At 37.2% G+C, this 24,718-nt stretch overlaps 1 protein-coding gene across 4 annotated transcripts in view; it reads left to right on the forward strand.

Annotated features, from left to right (window-relative positions):
• The window catches only part of LOC105392891, a 34,857-nt gene extending 12,257 nt beyond the window's left edge, over nucleotides 1-22,600 (forward strand). For 3 of the 4 annotated variants that reach the window (XM_038112945.2, XM_038112955.2, XM_038112962.2), the window contains exons 12-25: nucleotides 14,540-14,639; nucleotides 14,792-15,440; nucleotides 15,585-15,783; nucleotides 15,952-16,525; nucleotides 16,606-17,481; nucleotides 17,654-17,961; nucleotides 18,646-18,806; nucleotides 19,388-19,457; nucleotides 19,589-19,703; nucleotides 20,424-20,531; nucleotides 20,813-20,923; nucleotides 21,071-21,189; nucleotides 21,295-21,375; nucleotides 21,597-22,600. In XM_038112945.2, the coding sequence (XP_037968873.2) occupies nucleotides 14,540-14,639; nucleotides 14,792-15,440; nucleotides 15,585-15,783; nucleotides 15,952-16,525; nucleotides 16,606-17,481; nucleotides 17,654-17,961; nucleotides 18,646-18,806; nucleotides 19,388-19,457; nucleotides 19,589-19,703; nucleotides 20,424-20,531; nucleotides 20,813-20,923; nucleotides 21,071-21,189; nucleotides 21,295-21,375; nucleotides 21,597-22,025 (3,900 nt within the window). In that variant the 3' untranslated portion in view covers nucleotides 22,026-22,600. Of the gene's footprint in view, nucleotides 1-14,539; nucleotides 14,640-14,791; nucleotides 15,441-15,584; nucleotides 15,784-15,951; nucleotides 16,526-16,605; nucleotides 17,482-17,653; nucleotides 17,962-18,645; nucleotides 18,807-19,377; nucleotides 19,458-19,588; nucleotides 19,704-20,423; nucleotides 20,532-20,812; nucleotides 20,924-21,070; nucleotides 21,190-21,294; nucleotides 21,376-21,596 lie in introns of those variants that run through there. The other variant, XM_038112965.2, reaches the window with a different exon arrangement.
• The last annotated feature ends 2,118 nt before the right edge of the window (nucleotides 22,601-24,718 follow it).

Below are 24,718 nucleotides of genomic sequence, written 5' to 3' on the forward strand. Positions count from 1 at the left end.
AAAACGTAAATGTTGTAGGTATTAAAATGTTAAATTATAAATGTTTCGTGTCGTCATTTTGTAAGTTGAGCGTTTTCATTTCAAAGAAAAGAAAGGAAAGGAAGAAAGAAAGAAAAACTTTATTTGACACTGACAGCAATCATACTTAATTATAAATTATATATTATAGAGGTTAACTATAGTTAGGTATAAATTTGCTGTCCGCCAAAAAGGTGTCCACTTGGCTATTGCAGCGCCCTTGGCTATAGCCAAGAACACTGTTTCAGTGGAGGCCTCTTTAGTAGTGACGCACTAAGGGCCTGTTTTTTGATCCCTAGTTAACTCAACCATTGGTCAAAAATGGCTACCATTAGTTAAAAACCAACGAAATTCGTATGCAGATGTCATGCTTGACACGTGATTTGACTAATGGTTAAAGTTGACTACGGATCAAAAAACTGGGCCTAAGTGTACTTACAAAAAAACACCAATAACATTAACATCGACAACACTGTACCGTCTCTACACGCGCCCTCGCCTACCTCAAGGCATTTTTATGTTGTTTTTGTTGTTCCTTGCACACTGCATTGTGTCTCTAGTTATTTGTCATCCACCCTCCCTGGTTTACGCTGGGGCCGTACTACCACCTGCGTTAAACAATGGCCTTACCATCACAGCGTAACCAACGTTAAAAATCCCCGAAATTTAACACTAAAAGTAGCATAACTTTTAAACGGATAACCTGACTTTGATAAAATTTGGCTAAGAATAAGAACACTCGGGGTGACGTCATGTCTATACATAAGTACAACATAAGTTTAACGTATTTGACTGTTTTTTTTATTTTTTTTGGGTTATAGGGCATAGATAATGTTACCCTGTGTGTTGTTAGCAGTGTTGTTATCTTATCAAAATCGGCTTCGCCGTTCAAAAGTTATGCGACTTTTAAGACAAGATGTTACTAAATGTTTTTTTGTTGAATGTCGGGGGTTTTTAACGTTGGTTAGGTTATTTCATTGTCCATTCATCAACTTATTATTAACGGCCTACCACGACGACGACTATCGAAAACTGACAGCGTCTATCCGTAGTAGTCGCCCCAAAGTATTTGTCTAGATTGTGACGTATTAACCAGAGATATTCCTGCATTGTCTGAAATATCGCTAGATTTCGGCCTAGCCGTACTGAGATGGTTTACAAAAGGATTGTGTAAGATATTCGTTCGGTATAAGTGTATTGTTTAATGCCCTTTTTAAATCCTGCTTTGTTTTCCAAGGACCGAAAACGTTATAACGATCCGGGGAAAAAACATATTTTTTTCTTCAATAGGTATGCATTGCATTATAATAGCAGCACGGCAGCGGTCGTGAAGCCTAGTGTCAGAGGCCTTCGGGCAGCTTGAAAACATCTGACAGTCGGGTTGTCCACTTACCCGGCAACCCTCTCAGCACAAGCTTGCTTGTGTTGGGGTCCACCAACCCGCACTAGGCCAGCGTGGTGGACTAGGCCTCAACCCTTCCTTCATTAGAACCAGACCTGTGCCCCAGTGGGGACGTGATGTGTTGTGATTGTGATGAATGCATCTCTTTTTTAATATTTTTACAATATTTTCCACTTTCGTACACAGCTCTTATTGAAGGAAATAAATATCCATACTTTACTATCGAGAGACCGAATAAATCAAATTAGAAGTTTCTTTCGTAAGTCTAAAATCCTATCGGAGGACACGGGGCTTAAAAGTCTGTATTCTTTTCCCCGTGAAGTATCGAGAATGTTGGCGAGAATGTGGAAGATGTGTGGCTAGGTTCCGCAAGTATTTTTAAAGACAAAAGAAAGTCGGCGAAATTCGTTCCATGAGATTGGGTCACCGATGGGCTAGATAAGTTTCAAGCCAATTTCTCCATAGGTTATCTAACCGACAGGGATTGATTTATAAATTAAACGTCATCTCCATATAAAATTCATGACAGATGTGTCAAAAGTCAACCACTACTCCCTGGTTATGCTCTAACCGATAATGGAGAAATTGGCACTTAAGGTAGTGAATTAACAGGTATTTAACTTTTCCTGTTGTCTACTTTCAGTACTTACATTGTTTATTAAAAAACGTTATTCCAATGATTCTTCACACTGTAAACGTATTCCAATGATTGTAGCGACTTTAGAGCGCACAAAAATATGTTTCATTCACCAAAATTTTATAAATTATTAATTCTTATTCTTCTTCCCACCGTTTCTCCCATAAACCTGCGGGCCCCTAAATATTGTCTTCCCATAAGCCACGCCACCTAGCGGGGCGGCCCACAAATCACTTAGCGTGAGTCACTTGAGGGCCACAAAGGCAGGTTAAGATGTGTCTCCGGTATGATTTGTGTGTTATTGCCCCTTTGGAGGCAGGTTGGAGGTTGGAGGTAGGCGGGTGCGTTCATTGAATAGCTGATTGAGGTTAATTTTTTGGAGTATGTCATTTCTTTATTAAGATCAGTGGGAGTGTTCTAGGTGCTTCGGACGGTCGCTAAGCCGTGGGTCCCGGTTGCTGCTTCGGCAGCAGTCGTTAAACCTAGTCAGAGGCCTTCGGGCAGCTTGTCAGTCAGGTCGGACACTTACTGCCAGTTTCAATAACTCTATCTACCGAGGCCTGATAGTTACTTTCATACTATTTTCACACATTGAAAGTTACAACCTGTCAAAATCGTATGAAAGTAACTACCAGTCATCGGTAGATAGTTATTTAAACTGGCAGTTACCCAAGTAATAACTTATCTTCTATCAACGGGTTTGTGATCAAAAACAGAATTAAATAAAGTGAAAAAGAATAATTAAGAAAAATATCGCGCCCACTTCGGGGTAATCTATAAAACACTGGTTTAAAAATATTTTATATAACTTTGATATAAAATCACCCTGTATAAAATTTAAGGCGCCTACACCGGTGATACTTGCATTAATATTTATAAAAAAGGGGGTGCGACCAGCTTTAAATTTATACTATTGGCCTGACAACTTAGTAGCTACGTAGTTTGTGCGATTTGTAAAGAAAAGTAAACCTCTGACTTAAAACAGCTTTGTTATACGTTTAGCACTGCATCAATGCCGGCCGACTGGTGTAGTGGTTAGTGGCCCTGACTGCTATGCCGAAGGTCCCGGGTTCGATTCCCGGCTGGGGCAGATATTTTTTTAAAGACAGATATTTGTCCTCGGGTCTTGGGTGTTGATATTTATATTGAATATAATATATATATCTGTGTAGATATATGAGCTGTCCGATACCCATAACACAGGATCTGCCTAGCTTGGGGTCGGATGGCGGTGTATGAGATGTCCCCACATATTTATTATTATTATTAAGTATAATGTTGGGGTTAAAAAGCACCATATTCCCCTAAACGGAAAAGCCTAGCTTAATAACGTTGTCTGGAATGTTGAAGTACATTTGACAGCGCATCGGAATATTAACAACTAAAAACGTACGTCGTACATACAAACGTAAGTAACAACACCCAAGGTTAGCTGTATGAGAATGCTGTTAGCATTAAGTTCGCCTATGTACATATTTATTATTGTGCTATAAAGGATTTAATAATAATAATAAGGTAAATATTGTGATTTTATTAAAAAAATAAAAATAAAATTGGGATCCTTTGGTGTCGGCTTTTCGTAAGAAGAACTTTTTCATTGCTCGCTAATTCTACAATCAATGAAATCGACAACTGACCCTCTAGTACGGGTTATTGCTATTTATGAAAACGAAATAAATTTACATTTTCTCCTGTCATCTGCATACATTATGTATCTGTCAAAAGTTTCATGATAGTTTCCATTAGAGGCGCCACTTAGTATGCGAATAACTTTTATTCGACAAACTATCAAACCTAGACTAGCTGTACTAGACCTGGGCCCCAAGTCTGCTAAGGAATGGCGGCACAGTTGAGTGTCGGCAGCATGGGTTTCGCACCGTAGGTATTAATTATCTGCGTTTTAGGAAATATTTATTCCATCTTTTTTAAAGAACTAACGTTAATAAACAGTAATAAATGTTAAGTGTTTCATATTGCACTACTGGGACTCACTAACCAAGAGAAAACGGATACCTAAAGTCGGGGAACTATTCAAGCGACACAGCATTGGGCCGCCATTCTTTAGCAGACTTGAGGCCCTGCTGTATTACCAGTAACCCTACTCCTTTCGATATCCACAACAGCCAGTGTTCTTAGAGGGCGCCCCGCAGGAAGCGTGGCGGCGCCCCACTAATACGGATTTATTGCGGGAATTCCTCGTGGTTAAAATGATTTTTTATTTCACTATCCGTCTTCGATATGTGTCCCCGGTGAGGCCTTGGCTTTTTGGATAAACAAGCCTGTTTTTGGTGAATTTATTTGCTCTTTTTTTGTGAAATACGCGGGTATTTTTTTCGAACGGCGCGGTTTTTTTATTTATTATAGTACACTTTAGTCGCACAAGTTTTATCTTGTGCGACTAAAGTGATCTTGTAGAAATTCAGACATACAAATTATACATGAAACAGGATATTTATTTAAATAACCTTACCAACGTTAAAACCCCCGACATTAAAGTCTAACAGTCGCATAACTTTTGAAAGGCTAAGGCCAAGATAAATAGTCGTTGCTTAGCACTTGCTCAAACTAATGCTTAGCCAAGTACGACTTCACCTGAACTAAGTCGAGTTGCAATGAGTCTCTAAAATAGACACTACATAGCGTTTGCTCGGCTAAGTCACTGGCTTAGAACCTGTTATGTCAAATGTATATTTATTTATCTGTGATCATAGTTTCATTCCGTAGTTTTTTAGCAAATTTGGTATAAATGTGGTCTGTGGATAGCCTGAGAGCATAGAATAATAATTTCCTGAGTGTGGCAGATGTGACAACTTGGGTATGCTAAGCAAGGGCCAAGTCTTGACAAATGTGAACTCGAACTCGGCTAAGTCAGAGTGCGAACTTACTGGCATAGTCTGTGCTCAAGTAGTGTCTATTTTAGTGAATTCGTGTTCTTAGCATGTGCTTAAGCTAAGACTCCGTCTTAGTTTCGTCTATTTATCTTGGCCTCAGAGTCAATATCTCCATAGTCGGTTAGAGCGTGAAGTGGTTGACTTTTGACACATCTGTCACGAATTTAATATGGAGATGACGTATAATTGATGAACCTGGGTGGTTAGATAACCGACTGTGGAGAAATTGGGGCTAAGCCGATTGAGATAATAGATGGCTAAGAACACTCGGGTTATCCCGAATTACGTATGAGCCATGATCCAAAAAAATCGAATCGAAAATCGGCCGTCTGGGATCTATGCTGCCACAGACACAGACACGTTAAACGTATAACATCCCTGTTTTACCGTCGGGGGTTAAAAATGACGTGAAACATCATATTTAAAAAAAAGTATTTTGTGCAGCGTTTTTCGTTCCTAAAACTCTTATCGTTAGAATGTCTTTTTGTCTGCAGTCAAAAGTGGTACTTTTGTTTTTCCACCTTAATATTGATAGTTCGGGAGTTGTTCATAAGAGGTTTAATTACAGGAGTCTAGAAGTTTATTTTAATAACGCTTGATTCTTGGAAATTAAATGAACTAGGAAAAAGTTATAAGGAGGTAAGTTCTAAAAAATGGAATAAACATGACGAACATTTGATATTTGATGAAATAATGTTTTTGACTTTTTGTAAAGCACCTGGACTTCTTTTATTGCTGCTGATTTTGATAAATTATGGCTGAGAAAACTGGGGGTAACATTATCTACGACCAAAAAAACAATTCGATAATCGGTTCAGCCTTTTTTGAGCTTCGCTACCACAGACAGACACACAGACACGTTAAACTTTTAACACCCCTCTTTTTAACCGTGGTTAAGAAAAGTATCTCGGCTCCTGGTCTACAATGCTCTGATTGTCTGCACTCGGACACAAATAGAAGCTTGAACCGCAGTCAGACAGCATTGTCCGGGTTTTTTTTTATACTTATTACTTACAATTTCTTGTCATCTTACCACCAAATGATACCTGGGAAAATGTAGCGACTCCATGGAGTCGCTAGTTATTTTTTTGTGAAAACTTATGCAAGTTGAAATACAGACGACCGAATGGCGTAGTGGTTAGTGACCCTGACTACTGAGCCGATGGTCCCGGGTTCGATTCCCGGCTGGGGCAGATATTTGTTTAAACACAGATATTTGTTCCCGGGTCTTGGATGTGCCCGTAAAATGGCAATAGGCCCGCCCCCTATTACATTGGGACTAACATACCACTCTGGCGAAAAGTGGGTGCAGCAATGCATCTCTGCCTACCCCGCAAGGGAGTACATTAGTACAAGGCGTGAGTGTGTGTGTGTATGCAAGTTGAAATACATAGGTATACCTACTTACGAAAAAAGTGAATTCTTATTATTTAAAATCTACTGCTGAACTTCACTTGCGAGCAATAAAAAGTACCACAGTTGTTGATTTTTTCTGTTTTTAATGTACTTACTTTACTTCAACACTACAAACGGCTTCATTAAGCTAGCCTATTCCGTTTAGGAGTAATTTGGTGCTATCGTGCTACGTCACTGGAACTATTTCAATGAAAGAAAGAAAGAAAGAAAGAAAGAAAAACTTTATTTGGCTTAGACAGCAATATTAATTTACAAAGAAAGATGCAATGAAATATAAATATACTTAATCTAATCAATCTAAATATATATAAGTATATAAATCTAATAATGAAATATATATATATATATATATATAAAGATAAAAAGATAAGATAAAAAGTATTTATTCGGTGTCTAGCACCACACACCAAAAAATAATAATAACATAAGTAAGTACACAAAAAATAAAACAAAAAAACGAAATTAAAAGTGAAAACAAACAAACAAAAGAACATTAAGAATAATTAAAAAATAAATAAATTAATAATATATATAATGGTGTGAGTTGTCCAGCACCGAAAAGGCCCGCGCCTCAGCTTACACCGCTACAGATGAGGTGGCATCCACCCACCTGACGCGGCACTGGTTTTCAGTCGCGTCCTAGAGTGACTGTCATTTGACCTACTTTTATAAAAAAAAATATATATATATTGTATATAGGTATACGGTTATACGTAAATTTTATACTTAAATACCAATACTGGATAATATAATAACAATCATAAAAACATACATATATATATATATATATATATATTGGTGATAGGCAATAAATAATATGCTGTCGTCGTCAAAACGGTGTCCACTCAGCTACTGCAGCGCCTTTGGTTGGTTTAAAGGACACTGCGCTGGTTTTCAGTGGAAGCCTAAATGAGTGTACTTTCTTCCTGAAAACGAAAACGCAGTCTTCGTTTTCCCTAGTACCTACTACCTGCCTACAGTCCACGGCACTGATGCTTAGATTAACAATATACAAACAAAATGGTTTGTCACATAAAAAACAAAAACTAAAGAACTTTAGTCCGCATTTTATTTAAGTAGTCAAATCATTTTAAGACAACCATTGTACCAACGAATAAAGTCACACTTCATCTTCTAAATCGAACTTATTAAAAACTAGCTGTTCCCGCGCGCTTCGCTTCGCCTTAAAAAAAATTCCCGTGGGAATTCCGGGATAAAAAGTAGCCTATGTTCTTTCCCAGGGTCTAAACTGTATGTATACCAAATTTCATTCAAATCCGTTCAGTAGTTTTGGCGTGAAAGAGTAACAGACAGACAGACAGACAGACACAGTTACTTTCGCATTTATAATATTAGTAAGGATATAAGGGCAGAACGGTAGAAGTGGGGTGTTATTTGACGAGACGTTTCTTTCTAGACACTCCATCTAGTCCGTATAATAATATCGTTGCACTAATGCGCACTTTTAATCTGGCGGCTGCCCGCGGGACGCCCTTTTGTGAGCATTGTGACGGACAAACAGACAGACGGACCCTTTGTACTGTTGTATTACAGCTGTTATTATAATCCAGTGGTAAAGGGTTTGCGCGGCTTTTAATCTGGTGTTTTGCGGTTCTTGTTGGGGCTCTTTTGAGTGATTAGTTTGTCTGCGACAGCTAGGTGTTTTTTTGCTGACGAGTGTAAGCGAAAGTTTATATGAAAATAAAATACTCTTCATTCTCTTCATTGCACCCAAACAGAAACAGTTTCACAAACATAGAACAGAAAATATACACTCACGGGCAATGAAAAAGTTCCACTCACAAAATTACGACACCAAAAGAACCCAAATTTTTCAAAGATTTATTTTAAAATTTTCACAAAATATTATCGTTTTTAGTTGGAGATATCCTGATCCTGATGCTTTGTTAAATGTCTTTTAATGTTGCAGAAGACGTTATTAAGGTAGCCTTTTCCGTTTAGGAGTACTTTGGTGCTTTTCTTAGTGGAACCTTTTCATTGCCCGTGAGTGTATATTATGTACAGAACAATTCGCGGACTTAAAACTAAAAATCTCTTTCAGACAGCCACATAGATTTCAGTTTAGTGTGAATTTTTTTTTAGTGATGTTAAGGTACTGACATCTCACAGTATTTTTCACTCAATTTTATCTAAAAAAACATTTACATGTCAATAACAAACCCGCTTCTATTTATAACCGCTTCAAGGAGGTCTTGTAACGCAAAGTAATGTGCCAAGTTACGGGCAAACTGCGAAACCGGCCATTTCGGTAATTAACCCTTTACAATAAATAAGGTGGTCGCATTTAAAAGTGCCAGGTGGTCCGTGGGGGTTTAATAATAAACGCCCAGTTATTTTAAAGCTAAGTGCTAAAAGATTGGCTGAGTAAAAATATTAGTCAGCAAGTACTTAGGTGTTTACGGAAAATAAGTAGCCTTTTTATAATTGAGTACACTCACAGGCAATGAAAAAGTTACAGTGACAATAGCACCAAGTTACTCCTAAGGCCCGGGTCTCCTATTTACGCCGTAGGTCGAGTACAGCGTCACGCCGTAGGCCGCGTCACAATGCTCACTATAGAAATGTACTGATGCGGTCTCCCTCACACGCCGACGTTTGGCGCGTAGACGTAGTGAGCATCGTGACGCGGCCTACGGCGTGACGCTGTACTCGACCTACGGCGTAAATAGGAGACCCGGGCCTAAACGGAAAAGGCTAGCTTGATGACGCCGTCTGCAATATTGAAGTAGGTACAATTAACAGCCCATCAGAATATTACCCACTGAAAACATTTATAAATATTGTGATGAAATCAACTGTATTTTACCTGTATAGGACATTGTTGTGTTTGTTCGGCGCAAAACCGTTTTTTCCTACATATATACTTACGCCATACTTGCGCCCTTTCATCTGTGAAAACGCTGAAAAAAAACATGTTTTCAAATTTAATGGCTTTTTGAACTATAGCTACCACGTAAGTCAGCGAACGACAAACGTTTAGAAACCAATTAAAAACTGTTCAGCAATAACATTAAAACGATACCCCACAAACCCATTTGTACCTAAATACCTCACAGTTAATGGGGGTCACTTTAGCTTCCAAAAACCAAGTTTTTTTTTATCTCTGCTGCGCTGACTACAACTCTATCTTGTGGCATTAAATGCCAATTACTCCATAGTGTCCTCCTTGACTTTTGTCACATCTAGCAAGAATTTAATATGCAGATGACGTATAATTGATCAACCTTTCCCTGGTTACGATCTAACCTATGGAGAAATTGGCTCTAAACGCACCAGTTGCACGACTCTCGTTCGTTAGTTAGTTATTCAACACACACGCACTCACGCCTTGTACTAATATACTCCCTTGCGGGGTAGGCAGAGGTGCATTGCTGCACCCACTTTTCGCCAGAGTGTTATGTTACTTCCAATGTAATAGGGGGCGGGCCTATTGCCATTTTACGGGCACATCCAAGACCCGAGAACAAATATCTGTGTTTAAACAAATATCTGCCCCAGCCGGGAATCGAACCCGGGACCTTCGGCTCAGTAGTCAGGGTCACTAACCACTACGCCATTCGGTCGTCAGTTAGTTATTCGTTATGCAAAATTAACCCCTGGTACATAAATACTAGGTGTAATTATAGGACGCAGGTGCCACAGTGTAATAAGTTGTTGGGCGTCGGAGTGACTTGGTTTGGAATTTAATAATGGCGTAGTATAAATATTAGGGCGTTCGTTTTGTTTTCTATTCTGGGTGCTGTTACTGAACGATCGTTTTAAACCTTAGATCGATATAATCGATAAAACCGCCTTTTGTACCCTAGTTAAGTAAGTGTCTATGTAAAATTGATAATTATTTCTTGGTGTACAAATAACGAGTACTCTATATATATCTATCTATCTATCTTAGATTTGCAATATACAGACAGAATAGCATAAGGTTTATCGTCATACCACCTTGCAATCGTATATAAACTCTCTCTCTTCCATCAAAAGCTTGTCAGGTAGAGATTGCTATAAGCAATAAGGCCGCCTCTTGGTACTGTTTCATTTTTAAGTGTTCGTTTTTGTTTTTTTGGCTGATGGACATAGCCCTCTCTCAAGTCCCAATACTATCCTCGACTTTCCTCAAGTCAATCCGTCTAGAGGGCGTCCCACGCTGGCCTGACCTGTTCGTAGTCCCCACTGGAAGTTAAATTTTGTGACTCCAAAATCATAAACAGCGTATAGCTTAAACAATGTGAGTAGCACCTAGTATAAACTAATAACCTTACTAGCTAGTAGTCTAACGAGTAAGGTTATTAGTTTATTTAGTAACAAACCTGTGTTAACTTTGATACGGCAGGATAATCAAATCATAACATGTGCTGGTAAGGGTGCAAACTGAGATCCGCCTACATATTAAGGTAACAGCAAACGAAAGACGTTTCGCAGCTTTACAGGTTTCTATGTGTTTAGACGATCGAATTGTGTAGTGGTTAGTGACCCTAACTGCTATGCCGAAGGTCCCAGGTTCGATCACTCTCTGCCTAGCCTGGTGTCGGATGGCCGTGTGTGAGATGTCCCCACATATTTCATCTTATATGCAACCTGTCGACATGTCGTCCGCTAAAGTCTGTTTTTTTTTTATCTCAGAGACATAATTGTCAGATTCTAAACGGTGCATAAACAGTCGATTGACCCACGATTAAGTGCCGTATCGTTCCATTGGCGGGACAATCCGGCTGTCCAATTTCAAAACACAGTAACAGCCAAGAGACAAAATGTTCAGGAGAGCCAAAAAACGTTTTTGTCCCTTCATTTCAATGCCCTGGTAAAACTATGATCGATATCTAAACGAATGTAAGCTTAAAAGAACCGGCAGAACCTAGGCTTTACATACAATACTATTTCATTTGAATATGACTAATATTGTTGCTGTAATGCACAAAAGAAAACACTAACTAGGTTTTAAATGGTTTTCTCACGCTAAAACCGCCCTCACTGACCATTTTATAACCTAGTAAGAGCCATTATTGTGTAATTTAAGACAAGTAAAGTATATTGAAATTGCAATAATGACGTAATAATTTATATGTTTTTTATTTTTTTATATGTTTTGGATCCTTCACATAATATAAATCAAATTTTGCAGCACTTTTACAGACCGCACTAAGTAATTGCTGAAATACCGGCATATTTTTAAGTTTTATCTAAATGAACCAGATCGCCATATTAAGAAGGCATGTCTGACACGAACATTATTTATGGCTGCCTTAAATTAGACAATATTTCCTAAATTTTGAGCTAAAATTAGTTTACAATGTTTGAGTTTTTTTTGGTTTATGCAAAATAGGGCTAGTAGAAAGGTTCTGACGAGAAAGGTCTCTATGGCTTTTATAAAGAAGACAAAATTTCCTTATGTTCTACTTTTAATTCACCTCTCTAGGTCTCATTGGTTCAAAGATACAGGTTCTGAAATATCTGATATTTTTTCTAAAAAAGTGTTTGTAATAATGTATGCCATTTGGGACTTACTAAAATTAACGGGCAAAATTGACCTTTGCTGACCATTTCAAAACCTAGTAAGCGCCATTGACAATTTTAAAACCTAGTAAGTCATTTTCACTTACTGTGTTTTAAAATGGTTGGTGGCTCTTACTGTGTTTTAAAATGGTTTTCGTGGCATTTTTGATTTCGCAGGGTGGAGTTACTAGGTTTTTAGAAATTTTATTTTCGTTTCTAAGCCGTTTTTTGATATTCTGACAATGCAGGAATGTGCGGAATCGCCTAAAATAATGTATAAATCAAAGACCCGTTTTTTTTAAAGTTGGCGCTTACTGTGTTTTGAAATTGGACAGCCGAATCGACTGTTGATGAACCGTTCAGAGTCTGTGAATTTAGTATCTGAGATTCAAAAACAGACTATACCTATGTGGAGCTTAATTTAATACCTACACCTAATAAGCTCGAAGGTGTGAATTCGACAGAGTCAAGTATAAACAGTGTTTGTCGCTTAACTTAGAACTGTGTGGAATTAACTCTGCAATGGAGCAAGTTAGTGAATTAAAACTTGAACAATAAACATATCGAGTCGGGGTACATGTGAACTCGATTTAAGGGGAAGGTCTTCTGAAGAATAGAATAGAATACAATAAAATACTTAATCAAACTGTAAATATCTATGTACACAATACTATCTAAATAACTTATTCTAAGCTTATGACTATGACTAAAATACTTACTACTTTTTCATAAAAAAGTTACTGGACGCTTTAGCTATTTTATGAATAAGGAGGTTACTTTTTATTTTGCAACAATAAAGATACTTAGGGTCTGTTTCACAATGTCTGGTTAGTGGCTACCTGACGGATAAAATACATGCTGTCACTCTCTGTTATTATGTTTTAGACAGTGACAGCATGTATTTTATCCGACAGGTAGCGACTAACCAGACATTGTGAAACAGGGGCTTAATATAACAAAATACAACTTATGAGTAAAATTGTACAAAAGGCGGCCTTATTGCTTAAAACAATCTCTATCAGACAATCTAAAGATACAAATCTGAACTGATTATATTTGTATTATTTCGAACTACAATATTTTAATAAGAACTAGATGGAATGTCAGTGCAAAAAAAACGTCTCGACAAATAAAATAACACCCCACTTTTACCACTGAGGTCGTATTTTGAATTAGTGCGGTTAGAAGATTTGTCACTTTATTAATAACTAGCTGTTCCCGCGCGCTTCGCTTCGCCTTAAAAAGTTTTCCCGTGGGAATTCCGGGATAAAAAGTAGCCTATGTTCTTTCTCAGGGTCTAGACCATATGTATACCAAATTTCATTCAAATCCGTTCAGTAGTTTTGGCGTGAAAGAGTAACAGACAGACAGACAGACAGACAGACAGACACAGTTACTTTCACATTTATAATATTAGTAAGGATTGTACACTTAGATAAAGTGCATTTATGTTTACCGGTGGGGCCAGTGACCTCAGTGCTTCTATAACTGTTATAAAATAATAAGAATAAAAAACATTTCATATAGGTACTTAACAATATTATTTCTTAACAAATTTTCAAATAACAGGTAAAATATTACTTTGAACTACCCCTTAACACTCCCCCAATATTAGACGGTCATTATTAACATGTGACGTGTATGTCATCTTAAATCATTCGGCGTCCCGCTTGCTCCCGAACAATAGTCGAGCGACAGAGCGAGATGGAATATAAATTAAACGTAACATACACGATGTCACAGCGGTGGTATGGATGCGGGTTCGAATCCCGGCGCTGACATGTACCAATGAGTTCTTTTAACTTAAGTACAATAAATACCATCGCTCTTACGGTGAATGAAAACATGGTGAGGAAACCTGCATATCTAGATCTAGCACATCTAGATATGTGAACCCACCAACCCGCAGTGGACCAGCGCGGTGGGAAATGGTCCAAGCTTAGGAAGGCAGTTTAGACCTTGGGGATATGCACAAAGGTTCCACTCGAGAGAGCCAGGTGCAGGTACATTCACCCCCACAGAGAATAGAATAGAATAGAATAGAATAGAATACACGATGTCCCATAATTTAACGTGATCCCGTTAGGAGGTGGTGATACAAATCGACATTATAACCAACTTTTATTCTTGGAAAATTTGCGGTATTATTATTGTGTTTATCGTGTTAAAAAGTCTCTAAATTTAAGTACAGTAAGTAGTAAACTTCTCTCCTCTCAGCCTATCGCACATTTTCGACATCGCCAAAGGTTAACTGGTAGAGTATGCTACTAGCATTAAGTTCGCCTTTGTACAATGTATTTTATGTGCAATTAAGATTTTATAATAATAATAAAAAGTTAGTATGGGGTGAATTGTATTTTTTGTAAATTTCACAAATTTCCCAAGAACAAAAGTTGCATAGAATGACGATTTATACCACTTCCCTGTCGGGATTACGTTGACTAATGGGACACCCTGTATATTTGGACATGACTTCGGCAAAATGCCAAATCAAAATATTAATTTAACAGTAATACCATATTGAGTTGAAATTGGGTGAATTTGTAAACAGTTGAAGTTGATGGTTTTTGTAGGTTGCTTTTAGCATTAAGTCCACCCTTTTGACACGTATTTATATAGGTATTATATTTGTGAAGTAAAGTAATTTCATAATTATCCTTGTTTCAGGATTCAGCACAAAAAGGTGGGTTAATGCCGAGAAGCGATATCTTCAGTCGACTCAACTTTAATGCGTTGGAGGAGGACTCTTGCAGCAAAAGATTAAGAGGTGTGGCTTTTATCATAGTTGTGTTAGAATTACTGCACTCGTTTTAAGTTAAAATTTTACTCTAATCTTTTAAAAGGTTACTCTATTAATACTTGCAATCATTAATATATTATTAATATTATAAATTTAATATTTATATTCAAATATTTCAGATTTCTATCAAAGACTTTTAAAAGTAGATGCTGAATTAGAGAATATGAAGGTTGAAGAAAAAATACCTGAAAATAGGTACAAAATTCGTGAAAAACGTTCGTCTCGTGATATGATAAAGAGGAACATTAGTGATACAAAAATATTTGAAAAACCCGATGATATTAATAGTGTAAAAATCAATTCTGAGTACAAAATCGAAGAAATAGGTGATAATACGAATAAAGAAAGACGGAACATAGAAATAACAAATAATGCTACGCCTCCAAAGACTATTGGAAATAAGACTGTGACAGTTGAAGTATTAGATAAGGATGATAATGAGAAAACTTCCGCAACAAGTGTTAAATTGCACGACAAATCACTGAAACATCATAAAAAGCCATTCAAACTTGAAGATGTTTTTAGTAAAATGATCGATAAATATCCGAAAAATACTCCAGAGACTTTATTGGAAATAGAGGAAGCTGACACTACAGAGGGAAAAATTGATTTAGATAGTGTTTCAAAAATACTTGATGCGAAATTAAAAATGAATGACGAAATGCAGCAACTGTTATTGAAATCTAAAACTGACGAAGCTATAGATAGAAAAGTTGATAACTCTGGAAGTTATAACGAAAACTACATAGGCTTGCCATGGTTTTATTTGTAAGTTTGTTTAAGTGCTTTTACAATTTCAATTGAAAGGATCAGTATAGTCTTATTATTCTGTCTCAGTGTGTCAAATAAATGTATCTTTCTTTCTTCTTTCTTCTATAGTATAGTAAAAACTCAAAGATATATATTTTTCAGTTCAAGTTTCGTTACTGCATCTACAACTGCTGAGCCACGTGTGGAAAAACTTTCACTCCGGAAAATCCTGCAGGCTGATGATGACTATACTGATTCAATGGAATATGTGGAAGCCGATGATCACAATATCAATCATGATGATCTAGTTAAGCTTAACAATATGGAAATACCGGCTGTTAGAATATACAGAAGAGTACCCGTAAGTGCGATTTTATTTAAAACACACATAGGGAACAAAATAAAAACTAATAGTATCGGGTAGTGATTGGATAGTAACAGCGTGGTGAGAGTCCTTTGGAAATCTATTTGCTATTCACAAATCATGAAAATAAAATTACCATAGGTACCTAAATACATTTTCTTTTAGCATTATGATGATGATGATGATGATGATGACGTAAGCGATGAAAAATCTAGGACTATTTTCGAACCCAAAGGTCCAGCTTCTTCAAACATATTACAAGTTCTCAATAACCCAAACTGGAAGGGGCCATTGCCTTTATATCCTGACGAAGTCACATCTATGTCTAAGGCACCACCTCCCGAACCAGCACCAGATGTAGTAGATGATGAACTAAATTTAAACGATCTAGATCTAATAAATGACGTAAACTTAAATGGAGGGCTTCTTTATGGAGAGCAAAAGTTAGACATGAAAGACATTAAAGCTATGGAAGAGAGACTGAACGATATCAGAAACAAAGACCCTGATAAGAAGAGTAATATAACGGATAACGATAGATTCTACTATAAAGCGAAGTTTTGTAACAAATATGCTGATGAGAAGGTCAACGAAGATGATGCAGCAAATTCTGAGGAATCAATAAGTATAAATCATCAAAGAAGCGCGCAGGCTTATAGTGATTATGGTGTTTTAGAAAGTGATCATAAAGATCCCTGTTTAAAAAACTCACACTCTTACACAAAAAACGCCATATTGTGTAAGTTAATTAATCATATTTTTGTTTAAACAGTTTTTAAATAAATATTAGAACATTACATATTCACAATTTATTTTCAGATGACGCAATGGAATTTGTTACACCATCTGGAGGCCTGCCCCCGAACCAAGATAAGAATGTTATTAACAAAATTCAGAGTATGTTAAAATTATTCTCTCACAGGGATAAACCAGCTGAAGTTAAAGTAACAGCCGCTTGTAACAATAGACCCAGGCTAAACGATGTAGAAATAAAGCCAAGCCTTAAAACCCAGGTTAAAAGAAAAATAAATACATTTCACCGTAGACGTCTCAAATCCTTGAATTATCAAGACAACATTAATGATATAACATATTCTACTACGGAGCATAACGATCCGAAAATCCAAGACCACTACAATTTTGGAATTGAATACAATTATATCGAATTATTTTCAAATTACAACTACCAATTACAAGCAGATGAAGATTTAGATACAAGAAAAAACGTAGCCACCAATGATGATGCTGTAAAAAATGATATTTTGAGTTTACCTCAGAATGTTGTGGTTAATATGAAAAATAACATTAGCAAAACGGAGAATCATAACAGTTCGTTGAAGGACATCAAGCTCATGAGTAAAACCCAAGATCAACTAACATCAAATATTTCAACTCATGAACATCAAAATTTTACCGATACCATGACTCATTCTGGGTACAAGAAGTTTTATACTGATTGGTTAAGTCTGCTAACAAAGTTCCTGCTAAAAAAAGTTGAGAACGGTGAAAATGAAAATATAGTTACGGCAAAATTGAATCTTAGCAATTCAAACAATACCCAAATTGGACATGTGTCAAGGAATTTAATGTCGATCAGTGATGAAGAAAACACAAATCATATTGTCAAATCTCCAATCTTCGGAAACATTACCCCTTCACCTGAAGTGTCTGTTGAAATCAAAGCGTTATCGGATGGTGAATAACTTTTTATATTTAAATTCTTTAATAATTTTCCTAAATGGTCTTTCTTATGAAGAAGTTTTATTTAATTTTGTCCTGCGACATTTAGAAATTCGTGCAAAAATGTTCAAATTGAATTCGTGAAATCTTAATGGTACAGTGAACCATAAATTCTTTGCATCAACAGATTTATACTCGCATCCAATAAGCGTATCACCAACCACGATCTACGCGCCAAACGTAACACAGGAAATCGTGAAAAGGGACGGAGATACGGCGGAGACAGCGACAAAAGCAGAGGCGTCAAACAAAACAATTGTGAAAAGACAAGCGCCCCTTGCTGGTTCTGGCATTATATTCTGGAATGACATGTATGATGATGAGTATCAGCAGGATTATAACGTAAAGGGTGGTATGGAGGACCGAGTCGGTAGTGTCAGGGTCAGTCGCTCCAAGAAGAAACACAAGAAGGAGAAATCTAAGAAAACTCAAACGGTAACAATTTAACTTTTTCATTTAAAGCCTTTCTATGTAGGTATTACTTTACTTTTGATTGAAAATGGCAGTTGGTTTGTGTATAGGTGCATTCGGCTGCCATATTCCGTTAGGAAAAATAATCATTATTGAGTTGTATCAATCGGTGTAAATTGCATATCACTTCGAAACAAATTCTGAGACTTCGAAACGAATGAGCAAAGTAAATAAATACCTACCTAAATGTTAAAATATTTAGTGTTATCTGCAGTTAATAATGACTCCAGATAATACTTCCCCGACGATATAGTACTATTTTCCCCGTCGGCTTCAACACACGAACACAAAGCTGTAAGATCTCACGGCACGGCAAGCCTCCAAGTCGGATTGTCGATGAATCGGTGTTAAACGAAGATCATAACTAATAGCATGGAAGTAGAAAAAAAGGCGGAAGGAATCTCGCTTACTAAAACACTGAAGCACCACAATGGCGGCGACATCAGAGTGTGTGTGTGCATAGGTGTGACGCGATTGGCGCGCGGCGGCAAACTGACTTACTTTGAGTGTGAATGTGTGTGTGTCGGGCTCGTCGTAACAATGAAAGTGACTTACTTTGGGTACTTCAGTTTTTAGTTAGCGATATCCCTTCCGCCTTTTTTTCTATTTCCATGACTAATAGCTAAAAAAATGACTATTCCTATCCAGGACAAGCCCTCCAAACTGCACTGGCTGAAGAGCAAGCTCCGGCGCGCGAGGAAGAAGATGAAGCATGCGAAAGAAGCGTCGCTGGACAAGGCGGCTCGGTACTCGCAGACCTCGGGGCCCAGCCTGCGGGTGCAGCGGCAGCTGGACCGGGGAGACTTGTCGTGAGTACCTTCAGTGGTGCCGCTCTTGAAAGGCAATGTATTGCGTCTGTCTTGCATTCAAAACATTAAAAAAATCATAACTTCTCTTCAGAGGCGTTTTTCCAAAAAGTAAAAATAATAATAATTATGATCAGCTAGGTAATGCCTATTTGGAGAACCTAGAAACAATAATACCAATACATTGCCTTTCAAGAGTAGGGCGGCTGGTTCTGTGACGACGATCGAATGGTGTCCTATTGACCTGACTGCTGTGCCAAAGGTTCGACTCCTGGTAGGGGCAGATATTTGTGTGAAAGACAGGATATTTGTACTCGGGTCTTGGGTGTTAATATTGTTATATATCTATGTATCTGTGTAGTTATATCAGCTGTCCGATACCCATACTACAGGCTCTGCTTAGTATGAGGTCGGATGGTCGTGTGTGAATGAGATGTCTGAGATGAATGATGAATGAGATGTTATATTGCGTTTGTTATGTTAGTTTGAAAAGTCGGTTTCTGATTAAACGTGATAGTAGACAACTCAGCTTTTGTATTATAGTCACTGTTGAATAGCTAATGATATTTTTCAGTCCTTTGCAGGTATTTCCAAGGCGAAACTAGATCACCATCTTCAACCACCGAAGCGTTGATTGAAGATGAATTTGATACTGTAAGTACAGACCAATAAATTTTAATGTGTTTTTGATGGAATCTTTGAATCTGCTGCTCCACCGATGTAGGGCAAAAAATAGCAGAGAAATGAAACGATCAACTGTTTTGATGCCATTGTTTTTGCTACAGAACACAGATGAGGACGTAAATTCGAAGATGAGCTTCTCCCTGCTCACTGCCCACATGCAGGAGGTTGTCAAACAAGCGGCACACGCTGTGGAACAGGGAACGAAGAATGTCAAAGGTGATCTGATTTCACTGCGTAGTTTAAGCACTCCCCTGGATGGTCAGATGCCGGTGGAATAGGTCGTCAGCCACTGGCAGGGTTGTGGGTCGCTGTGCTTCTCTGGAAGCAAGGCAGAAGGGGAGGCAGCAGTAGGTCGCAAGCAAAGTACTTATATAGAAACGAGCTGTACCCGCGCGCTTCGCTTCGCCTTAAAAAAATCCCGTGGGAATTCCGGGATAAAAAGTAGTTTATGTTCTTCCCTAAGGTCCAGACCGTATGTATACTAAATTTCATTCAAATCGGTTCAGTAGTTTTGGCGTGAAAGAGTAACAGACAGAAAGACAGACAGACAGTTACTTTCGCATTTATAATATTAACTAGCTGTCCCCGCGCGCTTCGCTTCGCTTTAAAAAGTTTTCCCGTGGGAATTCCGGGATAAAAAGAAGCCTATGTTCTTTCCCAGGGTCTAGACCGTATGTATACCAAATTTCAGTCAAATCCGTTCAGTAGTTTTGGCGTGAAAGAGTAACAGACAGACAGACAGACAGACAGACACAGTTACTTTCGCATTTATAATATTAGTTAGGATAAGTTAGGATGCGTGGCACGATCATGGTATCTTTGCGATTTCCTTGGGGAAGCTCTTTGCGTGTTTTATGCTCCCCCCTGAAATAAATGATAACCCTTGCATTGTACGGCAGTAAAAACTATAACAATACACTCTTTTTATTAAAACAGTAAGAGAAAACAAAGTGGAGAGTGAGCTGCCGGACTCCCTCATGGAACAACTAGTGAAGGTGATGACGGAAATCATTGACAACCAAGTGGAGGACAAGACTTGTCTGCGTAAGTTACAGATAAAGAGGTATTAGTAATATTATAAGAGATACATATGAAGTAGGTAAGTAGACGAAGTAAGACAGTAGTCGAAATAGATTACCTAACCTGACCAACGTTAAAAATCCTCAACTCAACCGATTTTCATGACACATTGTGTATGACCACATGATTTTCCAATAGTCGTCCATCAAAAGTTGTTCATAATAACCCCCTGAGTCACCCCCTTTCGACTTAGGTAGTATACCACGTTTTCAACACTCTGTATAATATGGTCTGTCTATTTGCAGAACTACCGTCAGATCTTCGTGAATTCCTTGCCCAGCTGACAGCCAATCAGAATGCAGAAGAACCGAGCAAAAATACTGATTACTTCAAGAATACATTTGTAGAAATGAAAGGTATGTAAGAGAAGGATTTTGGAAACGACGGTTTGACAGAAGATAATATTACTAGTATTTCTAGTACTGTTATTTTGGATTACTCTAAAATTTCTACAAAAGCCTGTGTTAGAGTGTACTGTATGGTTACCTTATTTATATTTACAGATCCGGAAATTGATGCTGAAGCTAACACCTTTTCACCATCAAATGTCAAATACATGGAGACTCTTGGAAAAATTGAAGGTCTACAAGAAGATTATGACCATTTACGGAAGGATGAAAAGGTAAATAAGAAATAATAGACTATAATATGTAGAAGTAATATTGAATTGGATGGAATTGACAAAACTAATCGCAGATTTAATTAAAATGTTTGGTTTCTTCTTCAGAATCGATTGTTTGGAGTCAAGTCATATTTGGAGGAACAAGAGAAATTTATCCGGGACCGTTTAGACGATAATAATGCTATGGTAAGAACATTTTTCAAGTGGAAAAATGCTGGGGCTCCCTGGGAGAGGCCTATGTCCTGCAGTGGAAATCCAAGAACAGATTTTTATGGCACCTATGGGAAGAAGCCTGTCTTAAGAAGCCGTGGATGAATACGGGCTGTTGATGATAATGATGATGAATCACAACTAAAATTTATTTATACCATCGGTAGTTGACTTAAATTCTAACAATTTACTTTCAGAATTTGAAAAAAAGCCCTGAATCAGTCTTGCGAATAAGAAGAGACACTGAACTGAATGAAAACTTGAAAACAAGTGAGAATAACACCATAACTAATAATAATATTTTAGGTAATAAAACGGATAGTGCTGTTTCTTGTAAAGACTCAAACGATAAAACAAATGACGGTGTACATGCATCACATTTTAAAGTAGAAAAACAACATTTTGCAAAAGAAGATATCGCAGCAAAAACATTCAATTCTACTAAAAAATGTAGCGTTGTAGATGACATTGATTCCAAATTGAAAGATAGAGAAGAAGATACTGCTATTAGAAATAAAGTAGATGGTAGTAAGAGGGTAGATAAAAGGAGCCTTCAGAACGTTTACTACAGAGCAGTATCTGAAGCAAGCAAGAACTATACCACAAAAGGCAGCGCTAACAATTAGGAGTTCGTGTCACATAATACCTAAGTATATTAAGGTGAAATTTGCAATTTTTATAATACAGAAGCACCTAAGGCGCTCCGCTCACTGCACGAGAGTCGAGGCAGTGACAAAGAGGCGTGCCACCGCCAAGCCTTCTCTATATTTTCATATGCAAGCCCAGGTCGACGCTTACTGAAGAAGTTGAGGTGCAGGAGAGGCGAGAACTTGACATTGTAAATGAGATAAATACCCGACGCCGCCGCGACACTGCTTCGCCACGACTCTAGCAGTGGGCGGAGCGCCTAACACTTTGCATGATTCCTATTTTGTGTAATGCTTACAACTATATTTAAAGATTCTTTTTTTACAAAACAGAGTCCAATTGTATTTGTATTGTATCTGACTTAGTAAACGCTAAGCAATATATTAGTTAAAACTCAGTTATATTCTGTTATGTACTGTCTAATGTTTAATTTGTGGTACTGTTTCCTTAGCTAAGTTTTATATTATGAAGAAGATGTACGTATGTTTATAGTTAGATTTACATTATTTTTATGGAATTTTGCACTGCAATAAACCTTATTAATTATAAATTATATATTTTTTTATTTCTGTAAGGACTGATTTTTCAATAGTCAGATAAGTGTTATCTGGGGAATAAAGTTGTTGCTGTCAGCAAGAAGAAGCAAGAATTTTATTCTTCAGATAACACTTATTTGACTTTTGAAAAATCAGCCCTAACTTTACCTATTACATATATAATATGTATATAGGTCATATATAGGTATTAATAGTAATAAAAACAACTCAGAAATCCCTTAGTTCATTTTCATTCAATGAAACAGCTGTTTCATAGAATTCATCTGAATTCTATGGGACTAAACTCATAAAATGGCAGCCTGTATTTTTCCGCCAGCTAAAAACATACTTTTTATTTATAGACTTCTAAATATAATTGGATTTCAGGTTCTTAAAGAACTAGCATAGAATGCTAGCGGCATAACTTGGAATTTTATTGAAAAATGTCACGCGAAACAAAATGTTTTACGGTTTATGAGAAAATACAATATAGTGTTGACGTACCCTCAAATACGGCGATGAGGCATGATATCTGCCATTTTATTTTCATCTACTACTACATACAGTGCCCGTTTCATAATGTCTCGATGACCAGTGTCTCTAGTACGGGTTTTGCAATTTACGTAAACGACAAAAGTTTTGGTTTTCTTCTGTCACCTGCATACATTTGGGTTCCCTACGAGTCTTCGAAACTCATTTTTTCGAATATGCATACATCGACAACCTTAAACCGAAGGTTTCATAGTGCGATGGCTTGTTGCTTGGAAGGATTATTTGTTCGACGTATCTTAACACCGAACATCTTACTACGGCGTATTGTTTCTCCAACGTTTATTTGTCCGATGTAACGATACTACGAAAATTTTTGTACAACCGTCTAACAGTTACAATTTCTTGTAGGTACAACATAATACAATGAAATTCATGTAAGTACAATAACAAAATCTCAATGAATCAAAATATAAAAAATCTAAAAGTCACATTTAAAATTTATACAAAATTATGTAAGTAGGTTTTGTATGAATACATTTATTTTTTATTTATTTTATTTATATATTTTTTATATTTATCTCAATGAATCAAAATATAAAAAATCTAAAAGTCACATTTAAAATTTATACAAAATTATGTAAGTAGGTTTTGTATGAATACATTTATTTTTTATTTATTTTATTTATATATTTTTTATGTATTTTGATTCTTTGAGATTTTGTTATTGTTCTTACATGAATTTCATTGTATTATGTTGTACCTACAAGAAAATGTAACTGTTAGACGGTTATACAAAAATTTTCGAAGTATCGTTACATCGGACAAATAAACGTTGGAGAAACAATACGCCGTAGTAAGATGTTCGGTGTTAAGATACGTCGAACAAATAATCCTTCGAAGCAACAAGCCATCGCACTATGAAACCTTCGGTTTAAGGTTGTCGATGTATGCATATTCGAAAAAATGAGTTTCGAAGACTCGTAGGGAACCCCCATACATTATCTGTCAAAAGTTTTATGATAGTTTCCATTAGAGGCGCCACTTTGTATGAGAAAAAACGTAAACTTTTATGGTTTTCGTCAATCTATCAAACCTATACTAGACCTACAGACCGGTGGTAGCTCAGTCGGGTGAGCGCCCTCTTCTCACGCCAGAGATGCGGGTTCGAATCCCGGCGCTGACATTATGACATGTATACTAAAGAGTTCTTTGTAATTTAAGTGCAAGGAAAACATCGTGAGGAAACCTGTACCTGTACCTGACCGTATAATTCAACTTTTCGCGCGGCGGTCCACAAATCTCTTTACCCCACTGTACTTAGTCCTCCTGAAATCGTAACACCTAGTTGAATAAGTCTGAATGTTACAGTTCCATCAGTCCTAGCTGCAACAGTTGCTGCAACGCTCACATCAGTGATTCCCGTACACCGCCATGCAAAGTTTATCGAGCTGCAGTAAACAATTGACTACACGACCAGTCTCACTTCGGTGTCGTTACTTTGGGTGCGGACACATAAACACTATACGATCGATGTCGCATAGTAACAATCTGCGACTTTTTCATAAGTAGGTAAATACAAAGGCGGCCGTATTACCAAAAATCTATTTCTTCCATTCAATCTTTCACTGGTGGATTACTCGCTC

Source organism: Plutella xylostella, chromosome 2 (genome assembly GCF_932276165.1).
Source record: "Plutella xylostella chromosome 2, ilPluXylo3.1, whole genome shotgun sequence".
Classification (NCBI taxonomy): Eukaryota; Metazoa; Arthropoda; class Insecta; order Lepidoptera; family Plutellidae; genus Plutella; species Plutella xylostella.